Consider the following 25,926-nt stretch of genomic DNA (forward strand, 5'->3'; position numbering starts at 1 on the left):
GTTCTTCATTGTGGGTTCTTCTAGTTGTGGCATGTGGGACGCTGCCTCAGTGTGGTCTGATGAGCAGTGCCATGTCCGCGCCCAGGATTCGAACTAACGAAATGCTGGGCCGCCTGCAGGGGAGCGCGCAAACTTAACCACTCGGCCACGGGGCCAGCCCCATCTTAAATGGATTTTTGTCAAAACTTGGGAACTGCAGTTTCAGTGCATTCAATTTTATGGAAAATAAATAAATTTATGAAGCCAGTTTTCATTGTCAAGCCAATCAGCTAAATATAACTTGCTTTATGTCAGAAAAGCACAACTTTACTTTAAAATAAAGACAATCATTTGTATTAATTTATTAAAAATTAATTAATCAGCAAATTAGTTAATTAAAATGCCTTATCCTTCAACTCGTTTCTGAAATCTGATTCTGAGATAAGTGAGACACATACATTGCCTTCACTGTGAAACCTGAGTGAAATGAGATGTTACCTCCTTCGGTATTTCTGGCTTTGCAATTATGGGATGCTCTTCCAGGAGAAGATCATATCTTACAGTCTCCTTGTTTCCATCCTAGAGTTTTTTACACTCCAGAAAGTGCAATGTAGTGAAACTCAGGACTGGCGAGAAGCCTGCTCTGCTGTGTAAAGTGAGGGAAGGACAATTGTGAGAGGGACGTGGGAAAGGGGAATTGACAAACAGCGGGCGAATTCTCAGGCAGATTAATTTTAGGAATGAGCACATTTGGATGTTGAGGATGTGGGACTAGATTCCCTTAAAACTAGGTGCACCAGCTTCATCCTGATCAATCTTTAGGGCTATTTACTTTGGTTTGAAGACCACCACTCTAAAGCTTCCCATGGGACAACAGAGAAGCAGGGAACTATCAAGAGAGAATTCTTTCTCCCCAGCTACTCTATAAGTAGAATTCATTCCAATCATCTGGCAGACTCACCACATTTGTACATAATTGTAACTACTTAAAGAAATTCTTTGAGCTCTCAGAGAAAGGTACTACCAGCATGATAGAGTAGAAGTCAGATTTGCGCTGTATTTCCACCCTGACCTGTTATGTGACTTTAGTCATTAATCTCTCTGAATCATAGTCTACAGCTTTGAAAGAGAGGGATTATGAAGTCTACCTCATATATTATTATTACAATGAAGATTAAATAATAATGTTTATATACCCAGCTTACAAGAGAAGGTGTGTATGTAGATACATTATTTTTTTATTATTATTGTATATTTAAAATATACAATATATATTTTTATATTTTTTATATATATAAAAAAGGCTTATAATATATAAAATCTCTAATTTAGTTTAATTTGATGGTGAGCAACAATCTGAGAAATTGAAGTTATGTTTTCATTAGAAGCTGTAATTTTCAAATGTTTTGGATCCTGTGCTCTAGAAATCATGTGCTGTAAAGTATGGATCATGTGCCATGTGCTTTTTGAACTAATCATACATAAAACAAATATCTATTGAAAATATCTGAAAAACTTACCTTTTATTTTCTATGTTTTTTTTTTTACAGGGATTTGGGGTATTATTTGAGAAAGCAAAACAAAACAATGACAATAGAAAAATTTCCAATGGTGATAACAGCCTCTTCTTCAGTAACTTCTCACTTCTTGGTACTCCGGTCCTGAAAGACATCAGCTTCAAGATAGAAAGAGGACAGCTATTGGCGGTTGCTGGATCTACTGGAGCAGGCAAGGTAGTCTCTTTTATTCTTCATCATTAAGACCTTAATTTGGCATGGATTTCTCCTTTCTTTTTCTAGTTTGTAGCGTAAGAAGGTATTTTGGAGAAATTCTTATTCTGATGTTAGGAGAATCCTTGCATATAGTATCCCTTACAATATAAATTGTTCCACTGATGGTATCCTCTAGCCATTTATTTCTTCATCTTATTTTCAGTGACTTCTTCTACGTCTTTATATTTTGCACAGCACTCAGCACAGTGTCTTGCAGATGGTGAGCATTCAGTAACTTTATTGAGCAAATGAACCATCCATTTTTACCAGTCTGTGGCACAGACATTTTTTCAGTGCTAGTCCAGGAAAATCACGGCTTAGATTTTACTTCAGTAACCACATAGACAAAAGGTCTCCATTTTGTTGACATTAGAATTTTGGAGAATAGGCTCAGACTTGCTTATGATTTATTATGAGGAAAAATTAGTGAGTGGGATAATGTTTTGAAGGAAATACATAGGAATGTTAATTTATTCAGTGCTGGTGAGCCCTTCTCACCCACCGTCCCACCCTAATTTATTATAAACCAGGAATATTTGGAGATACATCTGATAAAAATTCATAGGTTACAAAGTGAAAACAGCTAAAGGGGCAAACTTCATAGTCAGGAGAAGAGAAGACTTTATAGTGATCTTCAAGGGTATGAGCTGTCCTTCTGACAATGATGAAACTCTTATTTTCTTTATCTAGGAAGTAAATATAAAGGGCATGAAGGAATCAAATCAGAGATAAGAAAAGGCCTCCTGGCTTTGGAGTGAGCTACAAAGGAAATAGGCATTTGCTTTGAAAGTCTATAAAAAAATAGGTCCTGGAGCTGGCCTGGTGGCATCATGGTTAAGTTCACACGTGCCTCTTCGGTGGCCCAGGGTTCACAGGTCTGGATCCTGGGTGCAGACCTAGCACCACTCATCAAGCCATGCAGTGGTGGCATCCCACATACAAAATAAAGGAAGATTGACACAGATGTTAGCTCAGCGAGAATCTTCTTCAAGCTAAAAGAGGAAGATTGGCAACAGGTGTTAGCTCAGGGCCAGCTTCCTCATACACACACAAAAAAAGGTTCTTGTTCTCACCTGACTGTAATTTTAGCTGTGATACTTTCTAGAAATATAAGAAAAAGCTGAGTATTTTCTTAAAAGTTTTCAAAATACTCTCTAGGATTAAACTCAAGGATGAAAGAAAAGAAAGAAAGGAAGGAAGGAAGAAAAGAAGAAAGGAAGGAGTGATGCTATGCTGTAAGATAAAAATGTAAATAAAAATGGAAATTAAGAAACACTCCTGAAAGGCAGTTATTTATTAATATCTAATATACGAAGAGCCATAGTTTGAAGAATTTAATCTGAGACATGGGAAATAAAATGGCACAGAAAATTTCTAGTCATTGAATTTGGTGTCCACAATGCTAGTAATACAATTTGTTTCTTTCTTTCTCCAGTTATTTTTCCTATATGTGAAACAGGCTTTTTAAATAAAGTACCTGTAGTGCATTTTCTTTTTAGAAAAACGTGTTCCTTCTTAAAGTGTTATTTTTTCTTTCTATTTCTTATATAATATTACTAGCAGTTTTCACTGTTAAAAGAAAATGATGCCATAGGAGGAATTGTTAATAAATAAGTTACAAATGATCTAAACAAGAACGTTTCCTTCTGAGAGGATGGTAATTGTGTTTCATAGAATTTTAAAAATCTGTTTATGTGTTTAAAATTACCTGTACGAAAGGTGTACAAAAATAGCTTTGCAATTACAAATTACAGGACTTACCAGCAATTAAATTTCAAGCAATTCTATTAAGAATTGATAAGCAGGTAATTGCTGGCTGAAGTTGCAATTGCACCTTCTGGGAAGTAGCTATGAACACACAATTGGATGAAGGCAGTGGTTTGTTAGGAATAATTAAACCCTACTGACAAACAGGGTTTGGCAACTCAATCTAGGAGGATGCCTTTTCAAAGTATTAGGAATGGGGCACTTTAGAATCTTACTGGACAAAAGATCGAGCTAAAATATAAGATTGAATAATTGAATATTATCATTTTGAGTTAAATCCCACTCCACTCAATTTGGTAATTTGTATTTCAAAAGCCTTCAAAATAAGCAAATAATTCTTCTACTTGTATGACTTCACCTGGTATGTTGGCAGAGATTTTATATAAAGACATTCATCACAACATTGTTTCAATAGCCAGAAATTGGGGGATCCCTAAATGTCTAATAATAGGGGATTGACTAGGTAAATTTTGGTGTAGTTGTATAATGGCATGTTATTCAGTCAGTAAAAGATACCATAAAACGTGACTCTGAAGAGTATATATGATATACTGTTAAATGAAGATGTTTTTTGCTCTCATCTGCGTTGTGTTTACATTTATGAAATTTCCTTGAATTATTTTGATTAAGCAATATTGGTGTAAGAGTCTTTACCACTGGGTGCCCTTGACTGGAGGCTGGCTTGTGGTATCTCCCCAGGGTATGGAGATTTTCAGTCTGTCTGTTGTCCCCACCACAACTGAAGCAGATCTGTGGCCTTGCCGACAACCCCTGATTCCGCATGGTCTCTATCGTCGTCCTGGCCTCACTCTTGTACTAAGTTTTAGCTTGGCTCTATAATAACTGAGCATCAGATGTGTAAAATAAGCTATTAGCTTCTGCTTTTGCTTACTTTTTAGATAAAATACAAATGTCTGCAAAGTTTTATCAGTATTTTGCTATGTTTATTTTTATATCTATTATATTCAATGGTGTTTTCATTTAACTTTATAGCTCTCAAAATACCAAAAACATACATATATATAAAAAATCAGATCCATTCCATTGTTTGGGTTTATAAAGCTGTTCTATATGAAAATATCACTTCTAGTTTTAATTTTTATACAAAGGCATTATACATAGAAAAAAGGTATTTCAGCTATTTTCCCCATACAATAAGAATTATAACGTTTACTGAGCTAAATACCACAAAGATGTCTGTTACTTGACTATCTTTTTTTCCTAATATATTTTAGGTAATATTATAATTTATTAAAATTAAAAATTAAAAATTTTAGAAAATTAAAATATGTAAAAGGTTGAAAAATTGTCCCTCTATTTTTTAAAAATTTTTTTGTGAGGAAGATTCACCCTGAGCTAATATCTGTTGCCAATCCTCCTCTTTTTTCACTTGAGGAAGATTGGCCCTATGCTGACAACTGTGCCAGTCTTCCTTTATTTTTTGTATTTGGGATGCCTCCACAGCATGGCTGATAAGCGTAGTAGGTCTGCACCCAGGATCTGAACCTGCAAACCCGGGCCACCGAAGTGGAGTGTGTGGAACTTCAACTACTTGGCCACGAGGCCACTTCTGTGTCTCTGCCTATTTTCCGCTTTCTGCCATTCCCTCCCCCAACCCAGGCAACTACTCCTGTTAATTTTTTGAATATATATATTATTATATATAGTATTCCATTGTTTGGATTTATGTTCCCTAATGTAATGAGTCACCTACTGATTGACATTTGGGTTGTTTCCAGTATTTTGCTAACACAAAGAATGACATTATGAATAATAACGTAACGCCTTTGTGTGTTTGTCAAACTCCCCTCCCTGAAGGTTGCATCACTGTGTGCTTGTGCTGTACGGTCTGGCCCCTCTCCACTGATTTTAGTGCTGCCTTTATCAAATACTAATTCCTTTATGCATTTGGATGTTTGTAGTTATAGTTCTGTTCCACTGGTTTGTCTTTTTATTTATGTACCAGTAATTCACTTTTTTATGTTATTGAGCCCTTTTAATATAATGTGTCATAATATCATTAAATTATAAGATGATTTAACAAATTTATTGAACAGCTGCTTTGTGCTAGGCACTGTTCTAGGCCCTAAGGATATAGCAGTGAACAAAACCCACAATATATCCCCTCCTAAGGAGCTCACATTCTAGTGGGTGATGAAAAAAATAATATATATGGGATGTCACATGATGGTAAATGCCATGAAGATAAAGCAGAAAAGGAAGATTGATAACGGGGGTGCAATTTTAAATAGGGGGGATAGGGAAGGCTACACTGAATGATAACATTCGAGCAAAAACTTGAAGGAGGTAAGGGATTAGGTCATGCGGATATCCAGGCAGAGGGTGGGGCAAAGCCTTGAAATACAGCTGTACCTATCTAGTTCAAAGAACAGCAAGGAGATAGATGGGGTTGGCACAGGGTGAGCCATGGAGGGTAGAACTGTCAGAGAAGTAATGGGGATGGGGCAGACCATTGCTTGGAGCCTCGTAAAAGAGCCCCACGTGCCTTACAAAGGGCTTTGTAAAGATTAGACTTTTTCTGAGGAGATTAGAGGCCATTGAAGGATTTTAAGCAGAGAAGTGACATGATCTGACTTACATTTTGACAGGGCCACTTTGAGAACAGATTGTAGGGAGACAAGGGCAGAAGCAAAGAGATGAGTTTGGAGGCTATTGTGCTAATCCAGGCAAGAGATGAAGGTGGCTTAGTCCAGGTGGTAATGGAAGTAGAAGTCAGATTCAGGACATGTTCCTGAGGCAGGTACAACAGAGTTAGATTGAATATGGCATATGAGAGAAAGGGAGGAGTCAGGGATGAGTTCAAAGTTTTTGGACTGAGTAGCTGGAAGGATGAAGGTACCATTTACTGAGAAGATTACGGGAGAAACAGGTTTTGGGTGGAGTTTGATTTTGGAATGTTAAGTGTAAAATGCCTATTTGACAACCAAGTAGAGATGATGGGTGAGTATACAAGTCTGGTTTCAAGGGATCAGGGACTGGTGGTGTAAAGACATGGGCTGAATGAGATTCCAAAAGAGAGAGTGTTGAGAAGAAGAGGAAGGGGCCAAGATGTGAGCCCAAGAGCATTCCAACTTTTTGAGGTGGGGGACATGTTTTTGTTCTAGTGATTATGTTTATAATAATAACTTTATGTTACATCTTTGGTCTTCCATTTCTTTAGTTCACTATGAGCTCTGATAAAATCGATGTTTTTTCTTCCTCTGCTGCCTCCTTTTCTTCTGCTTAATTTTAGTCAGTAGTATTATCTTTCTTAATGTTTTATCTTTGTATTGTTAAATGTGCTTATGCTTCTCTTACTTGATTTGTTACCTTTAAATGGTATCCTTTGACTTCCAGCTTTTCTTGATAAGGCAATCAGCACATTTCCGCTACACCCCATTTCCTTTGTTTTGTTTGTTTTTCCTTAGAACTTTTCTTATTGTCAGGGCACATACCATATTTAAATTCTGTTCTTCCACTCTAATTCCCACATTAGTTTAAATTTTAGTTCACAGTTGTATAGTCTTTGCTCACTGATAGTCCTTTTGGTGAAGCTTCTTCCATCATCTCTTGGATGATTTTATACTAGTTTCTTCAAGAAGGGCTCATGGGAAAAATATTACCTGACTATAACTCTTTTTAACTATTCTCCCCTTTATAAGATGAAGATAATATCGAATCTCCCTTGCAGGGTTATTGTGAGGATTACATAAATGGATACAGTTAAATCATGTAGAGCAGTACCTAGCATAGAATGAGCGCTCAACAAATATTAGCTGTGGCTAATCTTTCTGTGACCTCCTCCAAACTTATCCCAACAATTTGAATTAGGTGCTCCAGCCCTGTGAACCTCTGTCAGAGCACTTATCACACTCCATTGTAATTCTTTCTTTTTTTCCTCTTTATATCTTTCGTGCATAGCAGCGTGCCCAGAACAGGAAGTGCTTAATAAATTTTGAATCAAATGAGTTAATATAGAATCTTTAAAAGTCAGAATAGATACCTCTGCTTAGGATGACAGTTGGAGGCAAGTACATCCTGAGAGTGATTTGATCAAATGATTTAACTTCGTAACAATGGTTTCATTTCCAGACTTCACTTCTAATGATGATTATGGGAGAACTGGAGCCTTCAGAAGGTAAAATTAAGCACAGTGGAAGAATTTCATTCTGCTCTCAGTTTTCCTGGATCATGCCTGGCACCATTAAAGAAAATATCATCTTTGGTGTTCCCTACAATGAGTACAGATATAGGAGTGTCATCAAAGCGTGCCAACTAGAAGAGGTAAGTGATTATGTGAGAAATTTCTGATTAGGCATATGAAGCCTTCAAACTACCTAAATTATATATTTAGCTCCCTGTTCAGTCAGTCCACATATATGTTAAGCTCCCACTATGAGTAAACTACTGTGAGTAAATCAATTAATAAAATATATGACTCCTGCTTTAAGACATTTTCAAAAACATAAAGAAGGCACAATTTATTCTTAAAATGATGGGTGTGTTTGGTTACAATAAAAACTCTTTATGAAATGGTGAGAATTTTGTTCATTCATTAGTGAGGCGTGTCCTTAGTGGACACTTATGTGGCATACATTTTTTAAAAGATGCTTCAAAATTATACAGAGGACTTTAGCAATTTTAATAACACCGTGGCCTAATGGAACAAGCATTGGCCTGCCAGTAGAGAATCAGAGATAAAATTGTGAATGTATCTTATCGTTTGGCCTTGAAAATATAGCCGTGTAATCTCTAGTGACTGTAATTCTCTGAAACAGAGGCAAAATGAAGATGATGCTATTGACTTATTTCATAACAATATCGGGGATATTTATGGGCTAATATATAATAATAATATGGGCTAATTGTCTGGAAACACACAGAGTATTCCTAATGAAACCAGTATGTGGATCTTGTGCTATTCAGTACATAAATTGTATGATGGGGAGGAGGGGTTCAATAATTACTGGTGCAAATGTTAGAGCAGAGAATTTGGCATTTGACACAAGTGGATCCCTTTAAATCACCTTTCATGAAAAAAATTGCAGTGGGTATAAATGAAGCTTAAAATATAGTGCGTGAAAAATAGAAAAAGGCTAATTGTGGATTAATAGAAACTGCAATTCTTACAAAAGAGGGCTACATGCTTGTACAGATAGCTTTCTATGTATATACTGACTCCTTCAACAGTAGTTTTTAAAGCTCCATTCTCTTATTTTCTATATACCCTGTAAGCACAAAGAAAATAAAAGCTATCTTGGAAAAGTATTGGATTTACCTTGAAGAAGATAGTTTTCATTCCTCAAAAGCCCTTCTTCCAGGAATAGACTTTCACAACCTGGAGGTTGGAACACTCAGTAGATTTGTTATAAAAAAATTTGAATGTTTCTGGAGAACACAGGTATTTGTCTAAGAGGGGACTGGGATGTGGGAGTGGTAGTGCCTTGCAAGAGAAATCATGGGCTTTATTTATTTATTAGTGGAAAGGTATTGAGAGGTTTCTGGTAGGCTTTATTTTTTTCCTTGAATATACCTTTTCCCACAGAAATGATTTTATAAATAGTGGTTTGACTCCCAAAAGTAAACCCATAAAAGTATATTTAACCCAAATATAGCATAGCTATATTGCTAGTAATAAGTTCAGAGCTATGGGTTCCTTATTCATCGAATGAGCATTTACTAACTTCTGAATATTGTACTAGGTCCTGGGAATGCCAAGTTGAATAAGACAGTCCATTTCAGAGTATAGTGACCTGTGTTTTAATGAATGATTGTATGGTATGTGAATTATATCTTGATAAATCTATTAAAATAATGAAGGAAAGAGGAAGAAGATATTCCTTTTTTCTGATTCCATGCCCAGCCTTAAAATTATTTTCAGTGTATAGTTTAGTGTCTTTTAGAATATTCATAGGGTTATACAATCACCACCACATTTTAAACTCCTCTAAAAGAAACCCTGTTAACAATCAATTTCCGTTCTCCTATAACTAACTCCCCTACCTAGGCCTAAGCAACATTCTGTCTCTAAAATTTTCCTATTCTAGATATTTCACATAAATGGAATCTTACAATATATGGTCTTTTGTGACTAAATAAACTTTTATACTAGAAGAAGGTAAGGAGTCTTCATTCGGAAAACATTTATTGAAACTTGCTGCATTTTATGAAAATGGGAATAGAACAAGATTCATAAGAGGTTCATGGACCAGTAGGAGAAAGAAACATATCAATAAAGACCGAAATGGTTGCTCTAATAGAAAAAGAAAGAAGTATTTTTTTTTTTAAAGATTTTATTTTTTTCCTTTTTCTCCCCAAAGCCCCCCGGTACCTAGTTGTATATTCTTCGTTGTGGGTCCTTCTAGTTGTGGCATGTGGGACGCTGCCTCAGCATGGCTTGATGAGCAGTGCCATGTCCGCACCCAGGATTCGAACCAACGAAACACTGGGCCGCCTGCAGCGGAGTGCGTGAACTTAACCACTCGGCCACGGGGCCAGGCCCAGAAAGAAGTATTTTTATAGGAATAAAAGGAGGAAGCATGGGAGTTGATCTAGGTCTGCCTTATGTAAGAAATACCCTCCAGAGGAGGCACGAGGCTAATGTCCTCAGCGGAAAGATTTACTGTGGAATTCCAACAGTGTCAAGAGTGAAACTTATGGTCTTGGAGGAATTTTTTGATTAAGAATAGTAGAGGTGCCAATAAAGTAGAGAGAAGGTTAGGTTGATGTGAACAAGTGGGAGAGATTGATGAGTAAATGGTCACTGGATTGTCAAGAAAATTAAATGAGATAAATATAAGTTACCTAATGTAGCATCTAGTGCAAATTAGCCATTCCGTAAATATTAGCTCCTTTCTCCTTCCTTTTGAGGTGGAGAATACTGCTAGAGAGCATGACATAAGAGAAATATGTCTGAGATTCCATTCTTGTTAGTGAATGATTACTGTGGGAACAAGATGGAGGTTGGTATAATTAAGAAGGAGAAACATGAAGCCAAAGAATCATAAAAAATCATAAATATGAATTTTGATGTTGACAGAAGTAGTTACAGGAGAAAATTATAAAAATGGTCATCTATAAATATGGTGGTTGGTCTGTGTGACCCAATCAAGTTGAAGTATTCTGTGGAAGAAAACAGATGACGTAAGATCCTAAAGGTTTGGAGTATAGTCACGATGTTTCCATGCTCTAGAAATGACAATGGAGTTGGGAGGTGATTCCAATTACTATGCCCCTTTCAGACCCCAAAACATTACTTATGTGATTACCTTATGCCAGACTCTGTGCACTGTGGTGGGAGGAGGGTGAGTACAAAATTAAAACATTATCCCATCCTTCAAAGAATTTATAGGCTGGTTGGGGAAAAAAAATACATAAAGAGACCATTTGAATGTAATATAGCCAAGTGTTGGGATAGAAGTTCTCAAGTTACCTCAGAAGCCCATTTGAGGGCTTTAAGCCTGCCTGGACAGTTCAGGGAGGCTTTCTCTGAAAACAGACACCTTAAAGGATTCTGGACAGAGGAAACTGTATGAACAGAAAATGGGACATGAAACCACAAGGTTAGTGCAGGGAACCACAAGGATCTTGATGGAACCAGAGTGTAATTGGGGGACAGTGAGTGGGGAGGAATGAGCTGGAGGGCCATGTCTTGGGAGCCTTGTGTACCGGTCTCAGGAATTTGGTCTTAGAGAGCTTTAATCAGGGGAATGACGTAATCAGCTTTGCATTTTAGATATATCACTTTGGCTGTGCCATGAGGAACAGAATTAAGGTGGACACGATTCAAGACTTTGTGGGATAGCAAAAAGAACATAGATTTTGAGATCGGGCAGAGATGGGTTACTAAAGAAAGTTACTTAACTTTGCTATATACCGAGTTTTATCCTCGGCAATATGGGGATACTATTACCTATTTTTCAGGGTTTTGTGGAGTCTTCTGGAGCATAGAAAGTACTTAATAAATAAAACCGCTATTATTATTATTATTATTGATAGTACTATTTGCTATTTTGACTAGAAGGAGGGAGATTAACAGGAAGCTATTTCAGTAATCCAGATAATGGTCCTGATGGACAAGAAGAAACCAAAGTTAAGCAGAGGAATTGTGAGAAGATAAGGAATGTCATATTTATGTACTATTTGCATCCACAGGAAAGGGCATCAGGAAAAATGGGCCTTCAGTAAAGAGTGAGTTTTTTTCTTCGAGAAATTAGAAAAGAAGAGAAATTGGTTTAGCGTTAAAGATTCATTGCACAATAGGAATTGGAAAGATAGAAATGCTATGGGTTTAGGAAGGAGAGACGTGGAGGTGAGTTACCTAGAGCTGAGACATCTGATCAAAGCAGAAGGATCACAGGTCTTGCTAACAAAGTACCAGTGGAGGACAAAACTAGGTGGGCTTTAGTAAATAATTGTTAATAATGATGATGGCTTCCATTTGATTTTTTAATGTACAATTCACTCTTCTTTCTCTTTGCCTTAAAATGTCAAATAAAACACTTAGCTTTTTATTTCTAACAATCACTGAGTACTTGCTCCTTTCTGTCCTGCTGACTTTTGCAACTGATTTGGGTTTTCCAAGCTCCTTATGATAGGCAAAACCATCCAGCAACTCCTGAATTCCCGGTACTTTAAACTGGCAAACATAGTGAGTGCAATGAGTACATTTGCATATGCTTTTCTATCCTCTTTGCTGAATGATTCCTATATGTTGTTATCTATTCAACTACATGGTAAATTCCTTGAGAACAGCAATTTTAAAAAGCTTACTTTGGTGTACTCCACCTGGCACATTGATGGGCAGTGGGTAAATTCTTATTGGATGACTGTTTCAGAGATATTTCGAAATAGGCATGTCAGTTGCAAGACTTTTGCTCAGAAAATGTTCTTCTCTGAGCCTCATAGTCTCAGAGTTTGAAGAGACAATTACATGACAGCACATTATTGCTGGGAGTAACAAGTAAAAGTAATTAGAAGTGGTAGACTATCTTGACAGTCAAAATGAAAAGTTTCCCCTCTTTTCAGTGACTTCAGAGTTTCCGATTTTTGCAGTTGTTGTTAAACAAGTGTTTGCACTTTTGAAAAAGGCCAGTGAGAACCTTGCAAAATGAAGGGTTTGTTTTTCAGTGTGGAGGAGCTTTGAGCCTAGGAACATGGAATCCATACTGAATCCTTGAGGGTTAAGCAGGTGGTACCAGGAAAGAATCCCTCAATATATTCTCTGTGTGGCTCCTGTCAGCAAATATAAACATTTATGATTCAATATGTTTTCATTTTGACTGCCAAAGGCCATCTGTTTCTTACTGTACTGCATCTAGACTTGGAACTGGAGATGAGAAGGGAATATTTTCTTCCTCATTTTTGTGTTTTTGTTCAGCTCTAATATCTACAAAGCATTTGCGTACGTGGTGGTGCTTGGTGTCATAAGAGTAGGCAAGTAGGTGTTAATTGGCTTGGATAGGAAAAAGCACGCACAGCATATTTCACATAGTTTTCTGATTTCAGTTTGTTGTTGAAAACTATTCACTCTGGGATCACTTAAAGACTTTATCAAAGGGAAGAACATGGAGTCAGTTCTATGCTGATAGAACCCTTGTAATGTGCACACACTAGTGGGGAAGCCATGTTCAGATTCTTCACTGTCAGTCCTCCTCTTTTAGGAACATCTCCATGTCTTGCTTTATATATTCTACTTTGGATCTAGATTATAATAGAATGGATTCCTAGGCAAATTGATAGTTATTTTTTAAATAACATCTTGTATTCCTGTGCCCATTAACTTATCCTCCCATTTTTTTCTTTCATATACCCAACTACCCTTAGAGCCCTGCTAAGTATTTGTAACTTTTATAACCATCAATGGAGACTCTGCTAGCTTAAAAAGAAGAATCTATATAATTGGACTCTCATTAATTTAATTATCCCTTATGGAGATTATAATCATATTTTGCTATTGAAAGAGTGACAGACTTCACTGTTCTCTTGGTTTTTTTGATTTTCATACTACCAATTCCTTATCCTACCAACCAGCCCCACAGCTGACAGCAAGAGAGTTCTAGGCAGGCCAGTGTTTGGGTAATGAGTAATTGGACTGTCTTTATTCAGCAACTCACTCTCTTTTAAAAGTACCTGGATTTGGAGAAGTAATTGGTTTTTATAATAGTGCATGGTGGGAGGTGATGTTGGGGATGTAAGAAGAGGTCAGGGGCTTAGGATATGGAATTGGTTTCCACAAAGTGGTTGTGATCCTTTTTTAGCCACAAAATAGTCTTAACATTAAGTATTTGTCATGACAGCCATTATGTATGCATTGTAATAAAAATATTTACTGTGTAAGTTGAAGAAGTAAAATCTGTTTGTGTTTTCTATTCCATCACTGCTTGGTAGTTTTCATATTTAAGTCACTAGGAAAAAAATTGGGAGGGAAGTTGGCAAGAAGTTACTAAAAGAAAAAAAAACACTTGAGAGGGAAATTGGCAAGAAGTGTGAAAAACTTGGGAGGCACGTAAGCAAATAAATGAGTTTATGAGTATTTTGGAAAATAAATTCCATCATGCGGATACCATAAGACTAATTAAATTTGAATCTGGCCTCTGGATCTCCAAATCCGTCCAAAACTAACCTGCATTGGAGAGAGGCTTCACTTTTGGATGGTCAGTCCACCATTGTAGGAGAATTCAGGAATGTTCAGTTGGGAGATCTGTAAATAAAAAGCTGTCATAGGAATTAACATTTGCACTCAATAGTAGCCAAGACGTAATGGACATCGAAAATAGATATTTGAAACATATTGAACTATGTCCCCTAAACCAGAATAAACTACACTGAGTGACTGTACCTTGAACCACCTGTAATTTTCTGCTGATAGGTAATTAAGTAAGTTGGAAAGCACTGCCATTTATTTACTGTAATATGAAGCAAGTACATTTATTTTATGAAACTATTGAACCAGAACCAAACAGGAATGCTGTATTGTTTCCTGAACTAAAGTGTTATTTCATTTGATTTGAGCCCTGGAACTTAAAAATAAATACTAGCTAACATCTGTTGAGAGAGCACATGTCAGCATTGTTGTGCTAAGTACATTGGTCCATTGAATTCTCACTTTCTGGTTAACTAGTGACAGCTTTGCCTAGAGTTTGCAGTGAAAATGAAAATGTGCTGAATTTGAAGAGTGTGAACTGGGTTTTAGGAATTAAGATTACAATCCTGGAACTGATTATTAGCTTAGCAAATGAGCGTTCCTACATCTCTAAAACCAAAATAGCCCTAAGACTGCCCCTCTTAGTAAGATTTGGGCAAGTCAACAGAACGGTAGTATAAAAATTTCACATAAGTGTCAGGGACCAGGCTATCTCATGAATACATAATGAAATTAAGATATTTAAGCCAGGCCTTGATATTAAAAAATAAAAAATCATTAAGTTTTCCAAAGGGAAGAGCCATGCTTTATCATTATATATATGCCTGATGTTTCATCTATCTTGAAGAACTAGGATTCTGGACCCTGCACTGATGAAGTTTTCCATTTTGTAGTAGTGATGAATTAAACGAGATCAAGAAGATTTTACACTTAATTTTAATAGAACCTTAGAACTTAGTAATATTCTAGAAAGGGAAACGGTTTTTCTAAAAATTCCGAGTGCAAGTGTTCTCTAAACAAAACAGCCCTTTGAAATAGCAATTGTATCACCATTAATATCTTTCAGAGCTAAGTCTATAATACCTAATTTTTATCTGGAAGATTTAGTTACCCCTGATTCAAATTTAATAAATTAAAAAACTGATTTCAACAAATATTTGTTGAGTTCCTACTATGGACATAGTACTATGTTAGGCACTCTGATCTCTGGGTGCTGCCTGCAAGTATAACAAGGGTCCCTCTCTGCAGCGAATTCTTGACTTACAGATATTTTTGGCGAAAAGATACACACACACACACATCGACTTAGTAAATATTTGTGAGTGTAAACATCGAACTAGAGACTGCACCAAACTCTGGGAATTATTGATGAACAAGACACAATACCTGTCGTCAAGGGGCTTTCATTCTATTGGAGATGAACAAGTAAAAGCCAGTGCAGTTACTATGGAGTCCTTGTATGAATACAGTGATGCAGCACTTAATCTGGTCTTAGAAGGTCAGGTGAGATATCCCTGGAGGAAGTGACATCTAAGGTGAGAGATGATGGATGCCTAGGAGTCATTTGAGTGAAGAAGAAAAGGGAGAACATTTCAGAAAGAGAAAAGAATGTGTAAGACCTGGAGCCAAGGGAGAACACTGGACATCCGAGGAGCTGTAGTCAGTTCTGCGTGGCTGTGATATGGAATGAAATGGACCTGGAGCCAAGAGAGAGCACTGCAATTTTAAGGGAGCGTTAGGTAGTGTAGCAAGGTTGGGTCTGGAAAGGAAGGGGTTTATGATGAGAGCTGAACTGGGAGAGGACAGTCAGATCATGGTTTCTGTCTCCCCGCTTGCCAACAATTAAAAAAAAAAAAGCCAAAAGAGGCAGAAAGACAAAATCCTCCACTTCACTTTCATGTTTTATTTAACTGGTGAAATCCAGTTCTCACACAGCACTCTAGCTGCAGAGGAGTCTGGGAAATGTGGTGCTTAGTGGGAGTGCAGGAAATTCCCTGGGAGGAGAGCAGATGGGTCCACAGTATCCTCCACAGTTGCTTTTCTTTATTGAGGGAAGTGCCATAATAAAAACTATATTTTAGGAAGATTTACCTGGTGTAATATGCAAACTCAAGGGGCATAATGGAGATGTGGTTAGAAGTTTATGCATATTGTTATTCACATTTTGAACAATAAGAAGTGACAGTTCAAGAGACTTGTTGAAGATCGTGTGTCTCATAATTCATGGGACCAGCAAGAGAATTCAAATCTTATCTTTTTTTTTGCTGTACTCTATTAGGGTGGTTGCCTATTAGAAAAGAAACACTGTCTTAGACTCTAATGGCTTATCCACTGAACATGCTGACTTTCAGTTATAACTTTAGGCTAGTTAATCTCACTATGATTGTAACAGTATTATTAAACTGTCAAGATTACAACTCTGCCATTTGTAAAGGAGAAGATTATGATAACAAAGACTTGTGAACTAATGGCAATGAGAATCCCATGACATAGTTTTGCAAAGTATTTGCAGAATGTTTATTTTCATGTAAATGATATGTCAAGCTACCACAATCCTAGGTAAGTCTATCTTGAGAAAATCACCCATACTAACACACTTGAAATTTAAATGTCAGGAAATGTCTTCTCATATCTGCTCCCAAATTATCTTCTCCTTTTCCTCTCACCTTGGGGGCAGCATCTCTTCTTCAGGCTTCATAACCTCTAATTTAAAATATGAAAATCCAACTACGTGGGCAGTCAGCACAGGGGAGGCAGCCTGCTCAGGGCAAGTTGAGCAGCTGGTGTTTCAAAGTCAGCTCTTGAGAGAAGGATCGTGGTAGGATTACTTCAGAGGTGTTGGGTGAGTGAATATCAAAGCCCAACTCCTAAGGAGCTACAAGACATGAAACTTAGTTATTAGAGACCTGAGAAACATTTTCGGAGCTCCAGAGCAGGATCGACAAGATAACACAGTAATGTGTCAATGAAGTACTGAGAGAGGAGTGCTTTTTCACAGATTGGATTTGTCCCAGCATTTTGGGTGGGTACATCTAGAAGAGATAGTTATGGAATTAGTAGCTTCCTAAATGCCAATTCTTAGACCAGCTGAATCAAAATCATCTAGACAGCTTTTACAAACTAGATTTTCAAGGGTCATTTCGGAGATTCTGAAATCTGGAGTCTAGAAATCTGTAGATAAATGAGTCTAATGTAGAGCCAGAATAAGATAAATAAGATTCTTCGTTTCAAGTATCTTATCTAACTTTACTTCCTTGGGAATACTTACCCAATGACACCTTAAATCACAGCATTTTACAGCTCTTCCTTGAAAAATGCTCAAGTTATTAGTTTTGAGATTCAAATACAGACCTACACACATACAGAAATAAACACTAAAGAGGCTTAGAGATATGAACTGAATTACATGTATACTCGCAAATTCATATATAAAATCATACATATGTATATATATAAACAATACTTTAATATTGGTGACAAAAAAAGACTGTAACATCCATTATAATCGTGCTTTTTGTACTTTTGTTGTCTCCAATAAAAATTATATTGAAATTTGAGTTTATTGCTATAAATTTGGTCAGCACCAAAGCTCAGCAAAGGAAAAGCTTTTATTTTTGAAGTTGATAAAAAGTTCTCACTTCTTATGCTTTCTAGCAAGAATCAATCTTTATCCAATATTTCTACGTATAGCTGTTTGTAATCAAGTCTGACTTAGGTCAACAAATTATCTTTCCTAGTAAACAGAACTCCGGTTTTTAATTTACAAATTCATTCGTGTATTTTTCCTGCTGTAGAAGTTAACCTCTCTTGATATATATCATACAGAGCTACACAGCACTCTCAAGATCACACACCCACATTTACAACAGCCGTGTGCAGAAATGGTTAATTCATTCTTTCTTTCTCTTTCCGGTACCCTCTTGGCTTTCTTACATTCTCTTCTTCCCTTCTTCTTTTCTCCCTACCTGTTCTCTCTGTTTCCCCAACTCTTCTTTTGTCCTCCCTCCTTTGCGACCGTTTTCCTTGTGCATAAAGCACAGTACAAATGCTTAGTAATTATTAAACATTAATAATAATGGCACTCACTGTCCAGTGATTCACTGTTAAAGACTGCGTTACTGAATGGCATTACTTCTAAAGTTCACGTTCCCTCCACCCAAGCTTCTCACCCTCCTGCCTTACCACAAGCAGCTATATTGTCAAGGCTGTTCTAAAGAGTGATAAGGTGGCCATAAAAGAGAGTTTATGGTATTTTCCTATCTACAAAGTCATAGGAAGCTCAAATGTACTCAGCAAATATTGCAAAATTACACAAGATCATTAAACGTAACACTCCACCCTGTCTTTAAAGTTCTGTTCTCTCTCAATATAATAGCACCTTATACTATTCCTCTGTTGTGTGTTCAGGTCAAAGTTAATGAGCTTTATATTACCAATTCCTCTTTAACAACTTCTGGTGTGTCTGGCTCAGTTGAATAATATTAGGGTGATGATATTTAGGTGTATTTTAACAAAGTAAAATGGTAAATATGTGTATGAAAAGTGCATACATCATATTGGGTATATTAGATACTTCATAATAATAAAATAAGTTAATCTTTATTGCACACTTATTATAACATGACTTTGATCCTCTCTGGTATTCCTTATCTAAATATTTTCAAGTACTTTACAATCTCAAATAGACTAAATGTATTAAATGCTCAGAATCCTTTGAAGTTGGCATTTGCCTTTCTGACCAGCATGTTGTAGAGGAAGTTAGCCGAAAGAACAAGTATCTATTTGAGTAAGCATAATAATCACAGGTTAAAATGCAGATTCCTGGGCTCGGCCCTAATTCTTCCGAGTAAGAATAGGTGCAGCATTTTTCAATAAGCTCCCCAGGTGATTCTGAAATAATTGGTCCAGGGACCACTCTTTGAGAACCAATGATCCAGATATTTGATTTTATCTGTAGGTAAACTGTGCAGAGAATATTATTAAAAATTAAAATGGGCAGAGTAGGATGGCTTCAAAGAAAGGTTTTTTAGGGTCTTCTTCAACAAAAATTAATTGATCACAATCTTAAAAAGGCTATATTTGATTTGTTTTAAGACTTAGGTTTAAAAAATAAATCTCAGCAGTTAATGTTTATATAAGAAATCAAACCATGCCCAGCATCTTAATTTCAATGAATGATTTCCTCCAGCAATTTTTATGAATAACTCCAAGGGAACTCAAGAGAAGTTGCAATGCAAGTAAGGAGAAATAGAATTTGTCTCTGTGTGCAAGGCTTCTCTAAACAGCATATACTCGTATGCTGCTTTTCAAAATCATGATAGCACCAAGTGGTATAATTTCTTTTTTAGATTATAATTTTCACAGAAGGGAAAATCTCCTATGAAGGCTGAAAACCAACCCTTAAGATAAATATATTACCAGATTTAGTGCCCTTAGTACTCGACAAAGATAAATGTTTAAAAGTGCATATGAAACAAAGTGTTTTATGTTGTCAAATAGAAAAAGCCAAACAGTAATAAAGAAATCTACAAATGAGCAATAAACTAGGTAATCAGAACAAGTACTCACCTTGACAGCAGGATATTGGTTTTACTAGTGTGTTTGATCTAAAAATAATGGGCTTTTTCACAATTCCCTTCAATCTACCCCCACTTTTGTTTCATTTCAACCTCAGCAGCTTCCTATTAATTACAATCTCTGAGATACTTTTAAAATTATCCAAATTCATACATTTCTCTTCATAAATGATTTCAATACAGAAAAGGGGGCCAAATACATTGACTCAGAACATCGAATCTTTTCAGATGCAAAAGTCTTTTATTTTCATGCTTTTAAAAGATAATCTGCATTATCTACAAACACTATTTAATAGTTTTGTTTGTGTGGTTTTGAAATTTACATAAATGATATAATTTGTATACATCATTCTTCAACTTCTTTCTTTGCTCATGTTATCTTTTTGAGTTCTAGCTTTGCTATTTATTTCATTCTTCTTAACTGCTGTATTGTACTCATATGTCACACAATTTACTCATTCTTATATTGATGAATATTTGCTTTGTTTCAAGATTTTACTCAGTACTGTATTGAAAATCTTTGAGTATTTCTCTTTGCACATGCTCAAGAGTTTCTCTGGTGTAGGTATCTATCAGATAAATTGCAGTGTCCTAGAATATAACGCACATTTCTGATTTCACTAGATACTGCCAAACTGCACTTTAAAGTGGCTGTACCAATTTATACTACCACCAGCCATTTAGGAGAGTTTCCATTGACTCACATCTTTGAAAGCTCTTGTTATTGACAGAAACTTGAATTTTTGCCATCCTAATTTAGAAAAAGTCATCTCTCTTTATTACTCTAATTTGTGGTTCTCTGATTGCTTGTGACATTATACATATTTTCATGTTTGTTAGCCATTTTGACTTCATATCTTTTGCCAATTTTTTTTGGTAAGGTATTGTGGTGGCTGTGGGATGTGCCTCGCACACCACTGTTGTAGGGTGTGGAATTGAATGAGGACCCAGCGGCTCTGTGTAACTGTTGGGGTGGTGTGAGTAAAAGGATATTCTTAAATTTTGCTGTTGGAAATGTAACTTTTAAAAGTTGTTTTGTAAAGGAATCTGGCAGTATATTTTAAAAATAAAGAAAACACATACATTTGACCTAGCTATCCCATTCATGGGAATATATCTCATAGAAATAAAATCACAAAAGCATGATGATTTATGTACAATGGTATTATTGGTAGACTATTTTTTTTTTTTTTTTTTGGTAGCAAACGCCAAGGAAGGTCACATAGCATCTGATGGAGCCATATTTGAAATACAAAAATCTTACACTTCCAGTTCAGTCTAGTCCAGACTGCAAATAAATGTGAGCAAATGAATTCAAGCACAGATTTGCCTGAAAGCAGCTTGCATCAACCTACTTTTTTATTATAGTATTCTGCTGTTGCTTATCAAGAAGGTTCCTGTGGTGTTGATTACTAAAATATTTCTGGGTCTACCTAGATGTTTTTCATTCAGTAGTATGTTTATCAATTAGCAGAAAGGGGGGGGCTTTAAAAACATTCTTCTTGTTTGTTTTTACTGCTGAAATATACTCTAGTGGAAATTTCAAATCAAATACTAGTTATCCTAAAAACAAGAAAGAGTTTCTCAGAAAAAAAGAAGGTAAAGGACTGGCATACCCTTCAGCTTGATTCTTTTTATTTTTTGCTGAGTAAGATTCACCCTGAGCTAACATCTGTTGCAAGTCTTCCTCTGTTTTGCATGTGGGTCAATGCCACAGCATGGCTGCTGAGGAGTGGTGTAGGTCCACACCTGGGAACTGAACCTGGGCCACTGAAGCGGAGAATGCCAAACTTAACCACTGGGCAACCAGGCCGGCCCCCTAAATTGATTCTTTTATAATGAGAAGATAATAAGATGAATAAAAATATCATAGTGCAATTTAGCATGGCTAAATGTTAAATAAAATTAACCAGCCATTTCTGGAGTGGTAGTGTTTGAAGGTGGGGAAGAAACTCTGGATCTTGTCTGGGAATATCGTGTCACCCTTAAGAACTTTGACTTTTTAGTTTTAAACTGCATGATCACATACACAGCAATTTCAACCAAAATACATCTGGCAAAGACATGCAAACTCAGGACTTGAATGCAGGCCGCCTGATTCTAAGTCCAGTGCTTTTTCAATACATTATGCCTGTACATTTCTTACAATCATATGCTAATAAAGACTATGTGATCAGGCCTTGATAAGCATCTGCTTTTCCACTACTAGGAGAGTGGGCATAGTTCACAACAGGTAAGCATTCTACTCAAGGCCAAATGGAAATAAATGCCATAGACAGATCATTGGTAAATACCTCATTACGTGATTGTGAGTCACCAATGTTTGAGTGTACATTATGGACCAAGCTCTTTATCTTAAGTTACTTCAAATTTTTATGACTATTAAAGGAAGATACTATTATCCCTGTTTTAAAGATGGAGAACTAAAGCCCAGAAGAGACTGCCCAAAGCTACTTATCCAGTTGGTGGTGGAGACAGGGCTAGAAAGCAGATCATTGTCCTCTCTGGCCAGTGTTGGCACTCATGTTTTCTATTTTGTTTAAGTTTTATTTTAGAATTAAATATATTCCACTTGGATCATCACATTTTATTTCATTGTTTTTATGTTTATGGAATAGCTTTGTAAATGTCATTTCCTCAATTCTCCTACTTAGCACCCTTTATGAAAGAACTATTCTTTCACCCAGGTTATGGTTAGGGAAATTGAGTCAGAGCTAGCTGTTAAATAACTGAGATTTCACAATAAGCTTTCAGACCAGTGTTCAAATCCTGGGCCTCGCGCCATCCGCTCCAGTATTCCAGCTTTGTTACTTATTGAGCAACCACTGCAAGCACGGTTTACATGACATCCGACAGCTCTCAGCACGGGCACCACCAACTTAATTCAGATTTTAGCTCACCAGTGAGTCAGGAGCAGGGCACTTGGATGCAGCTCTTCGTGGCATTTTCCCAAGGAGCACCCAACCTGGAGGTTCTCTCAGGCGTGAGGGAAGGTTTCACACTAAGAAATCCTATTCCCTCTAACCTGGGCCAAAGATGAGCTGTCCCTCACCAGGCATCATGGCTTACAACTGAGAGTGCTGAAAAGACCAGGCACTGGGGCAGAGTACATTATCTTAGGAGCTCAAAATTAATGCTGTTTTGGAAATAAAAAGGAAACAGAGTAGCTTGTGGTTACAACTGAAACAGATGGAGTAACACGAAACTGGTACCAAGAAACCAGCCAGCAAGTCCTTCCTCGGATCCCTCATTTTTTAATGCCTTTTCTCCTTTCCCTAGACCAGTCTCACGTTAGGGTTTGAGGAATGCTAAGACCAAAAATCTGGTCATTTTTGGAGGAATTTGATGGTGTTCCATTCGATCCGAGCGTGTAAGGCCTGACTCACCTGAGGCTCTTCTGATTTCTTTCTCTACTATTTTGTTTCACATGAGAAAGAAGGAAGAGAATTTTTTAATTCCCTTCTCCCTCCTTCTATTTTCTTGGCTTGTTTAGAGTATAAATATTACAGGCTCCTATGAGAGAAACGTGGCTGCAACAGCTTCTTATTTATTCTGTCTTAAGAAAATAATATTAATGTAATAAAATTGAGCTTGGACTCTTTGGACATTTAAATTCAGTAGGCATGTTTACTGAAGTCTAGAAGATAGTTCATTATCTTCTGTCATTTCTTGTCTTCCCCTTCACTTCTCTTGTCTCTCTTTTTTTTTTTTTTTGAGGAAGATTAGCCCTGAACTAACTACTGCCAGTCCTCCTCTTTTTGCTGAGGAAGACTAGCCCTGAGCTAACATCCATGCCCATCTTCCTCTACTTTATATGTGGGACGCCTACCACAGCATGGTGTGCCAAGCGGTGCCATGTCCACACCCGGGACCCGAAGTGGTGAACCCCGGGCCGCCGAAGTGGAACATGCGAACTTAAACGCTGCGCCACCGGGCTGGCCCCCTCTTGTCTCTTTTATTCTGCCAGTGTCCTGTTTTTTCTGCAGATATCTACGTCTGCTTCTGACATGTATTCCTTTCCCTATTTTCTTTCTTTCTCTGTGCTGTACACCTTTCTTCATTTGCATTGCTTATATGTACCCCTTTCTTTATAGGTTAATGTTTGATTACCCTCCCTTCCTTCCTTTTCTCTTCCTTTCTTCCACAAATCTTTATCAAATTCTTCCACTGGGCTAGGATTTTGCAACCTCTAAATCTATTATCCATTCCCTAAGTGTAACTGTGTCATAATCATACTATTAAGATAACTATTTCCAAATTTAAATATTTTAAAATTTTAATTGATTTAACTAATACTATATTGAATTCAAATTTGAAAAGGGAAACCCCAATAATTCCACCAACCTGGTTTTTTAAGATTAGAAAATTTGCCTCCTTTACAAAAGCCTGCACTCACTATATTTATATGAGGAAAATTATTCTTTTTTTCCTCTAAAATATTTAGTTTCCCCCCCTTTGTTTGAGGAATATTGGCCCTCAGCTAACATCCGTGCCCGTCTTCTTCTTTTTTATATGTGGGATGCCTGCCACAGCATGGCCTGATAAGTGGTGTTAGATCCGCTCCCTGGATCCGAACCAGCGAACTCTGGGCCACCGAAGCAGAGTGCATGAATTTAACTGCTACACCACCAGGCCGACCCCAAAGATTTAATTTTTTAAAAGAGAATGGGATATGGGGGAGGAAAATGTGGTGCAGGAGAGAAGAAATACACATGTGAGATGTCATGCTCGTTGCTCGAAACAAGTGCAGAGGATGTGCTGTATAGAGCAGTTCAGTAAAGGCTTAAAGACAGAGACGTTCCTGGAAGTGCTCCTTTAGCAAGGCTGAAGATTTTGGACTCTGGGGTGTGGAATTTAGTTGTAGTCCTTGTTGTTTGAATGGAATCCTATGTGGCCCAGTCTGTGAGTTGAACAAAATAATTTAGTCCGGTGGGAAGAAACGAAGCACTTAGTTTCACATGTTTCATAACTACAGAGGGTCCTCCTCATCTGCAGTGCTGTGTGGATCTCAATGACCTTTCTATGTTGTGTTTCTCCAGTGCCTGAGTAACCAGCTCTGCTGGGTCCTGCTGCATCTCCTCCAACATGTCAGCACTTTTGGTCACAGGCCTTTGGTCACCTTAGGTCTGGAGTATTGATAGCAACACTTCCTTGGGGGCAGTAGCTAGCATGGTTCCAGTTTATAGGAGTTGCCAAATAGTTCTTAACATAAGTCATCACTTATTAATTTACCTGCTTTGTGCGTTGAGGGTCTTGTATATGAAGTTCTATTTAAGTTTCACATGTTAGATAACAGAAACAAATGAATAGCAAAGGTAACTATTTTGACAATTTAAATATAGATAATGTTGGTGGTAGGTGGTCAAGGAGAGATGGTGGATTGCCTCTGGATTGTGAAAGAAAAAAGAAGATAGTATGGAACAGTGTTTTTAGGAGAGGGAGAGACAAGAAGAAGGTGGTAACCAAAAGAAAAGAGCAGATGCATGGGAATGGGAAGAGAAAAGAGAGAGAACTTTTTTGAACTAAAGAGAGAGTATTATTTATCTAACTCTTCTCATTCTTCAAGTCTCAGGCCAGATAACCTCTCTTCCGGAAAGCCTTCTAACATTTTCTATCTATTGTATGGACACTTCTATTGTCTGTATTTTCCAATTAATCTATTATTAAATTTATTAATTGCCAATTAATTGTGCACTATTTTAGAACCTGTCTTTAGTAGTTAATTAAATCTTTGGGATGTTATTTAGCATTCTCCAGGATAGTGGCTTATTGTCCAAGTTAGACTTATAATGACTGGGAGTCAAGGACTATATCTTATAAATTCTAATCTTCTTTTGCAATGCCTACCATGGTTGTTGCCACAGAGAAGTTCATTAACTGGAGGAAGGATGACAGGACACGTGTGTCAGGGAGGTGACAGGAGAGGGAGTGAATGGAGAGAGGACATAGGACTGAGGTGCAAGGATGGATGAGGAAGAAGGGCTGTGTTGATTGGTTGCGTGGGTGGGTGGATGAGTGGGTCGGGGAGAGAAGTATGAAAAGGAGTTGCCTTGTACTCATGGTGCCCACTGAATATGTTTAGATACTGCAGGGGGATGAGAATGGTATTATTCTAGTTTCTTTTATTAGGAGGTTTATCATTTTTGGAGATTTCCTTTTAAAAGAGTGAATTTAAATTGGAAGGAAG

General features: G+C 37.0%; 1 protein-coding gene across 2 annotated transcripts in view; it reads left to right on the forward strand.

Moving 5' to 3' along the window:
* The window catches only part of CFTR (CF transmembrane conductance regulator), a 165,883-nt gene that overhangs the window by 65,450 nt on the left and 74,507 nt on the right, over nucleotides 1-25,926 (forward strand). For both annotated transcript variants that reach the window (XM_046670741.1, XM_046670742.1), the window contains 2 exons: nucleotides 1,530-1,712; nucleotides 7,611-7,802. In XM_046670741.1, the coding sequence (XP_046526697.1) occupies nucleotides 1,530-1,712; nucleotides 7,611-7,802 (375 nt within the window). The remainder of the gene's footprint in view (nucleotides 1-1,529; nucleotides 1,713-7,610; nucleotides 7,803-25,926) is intronic.

The sequence above is a fragment of the Equus quagga genome, chromosome 8, assembly GCF_021613505.1.
Source record: "Equus quagga isolate Etosha38 chromosome 8, UCLA_HA_Equagga_1.0, whole genome shotgun sequence".
In the NCBI taxonomy this organism is placed as follows: Eukaryota; Metazoa; Chordata; class Mammalia; order Perissodactyla; family Equidae; genus Equus; species Equus quagga.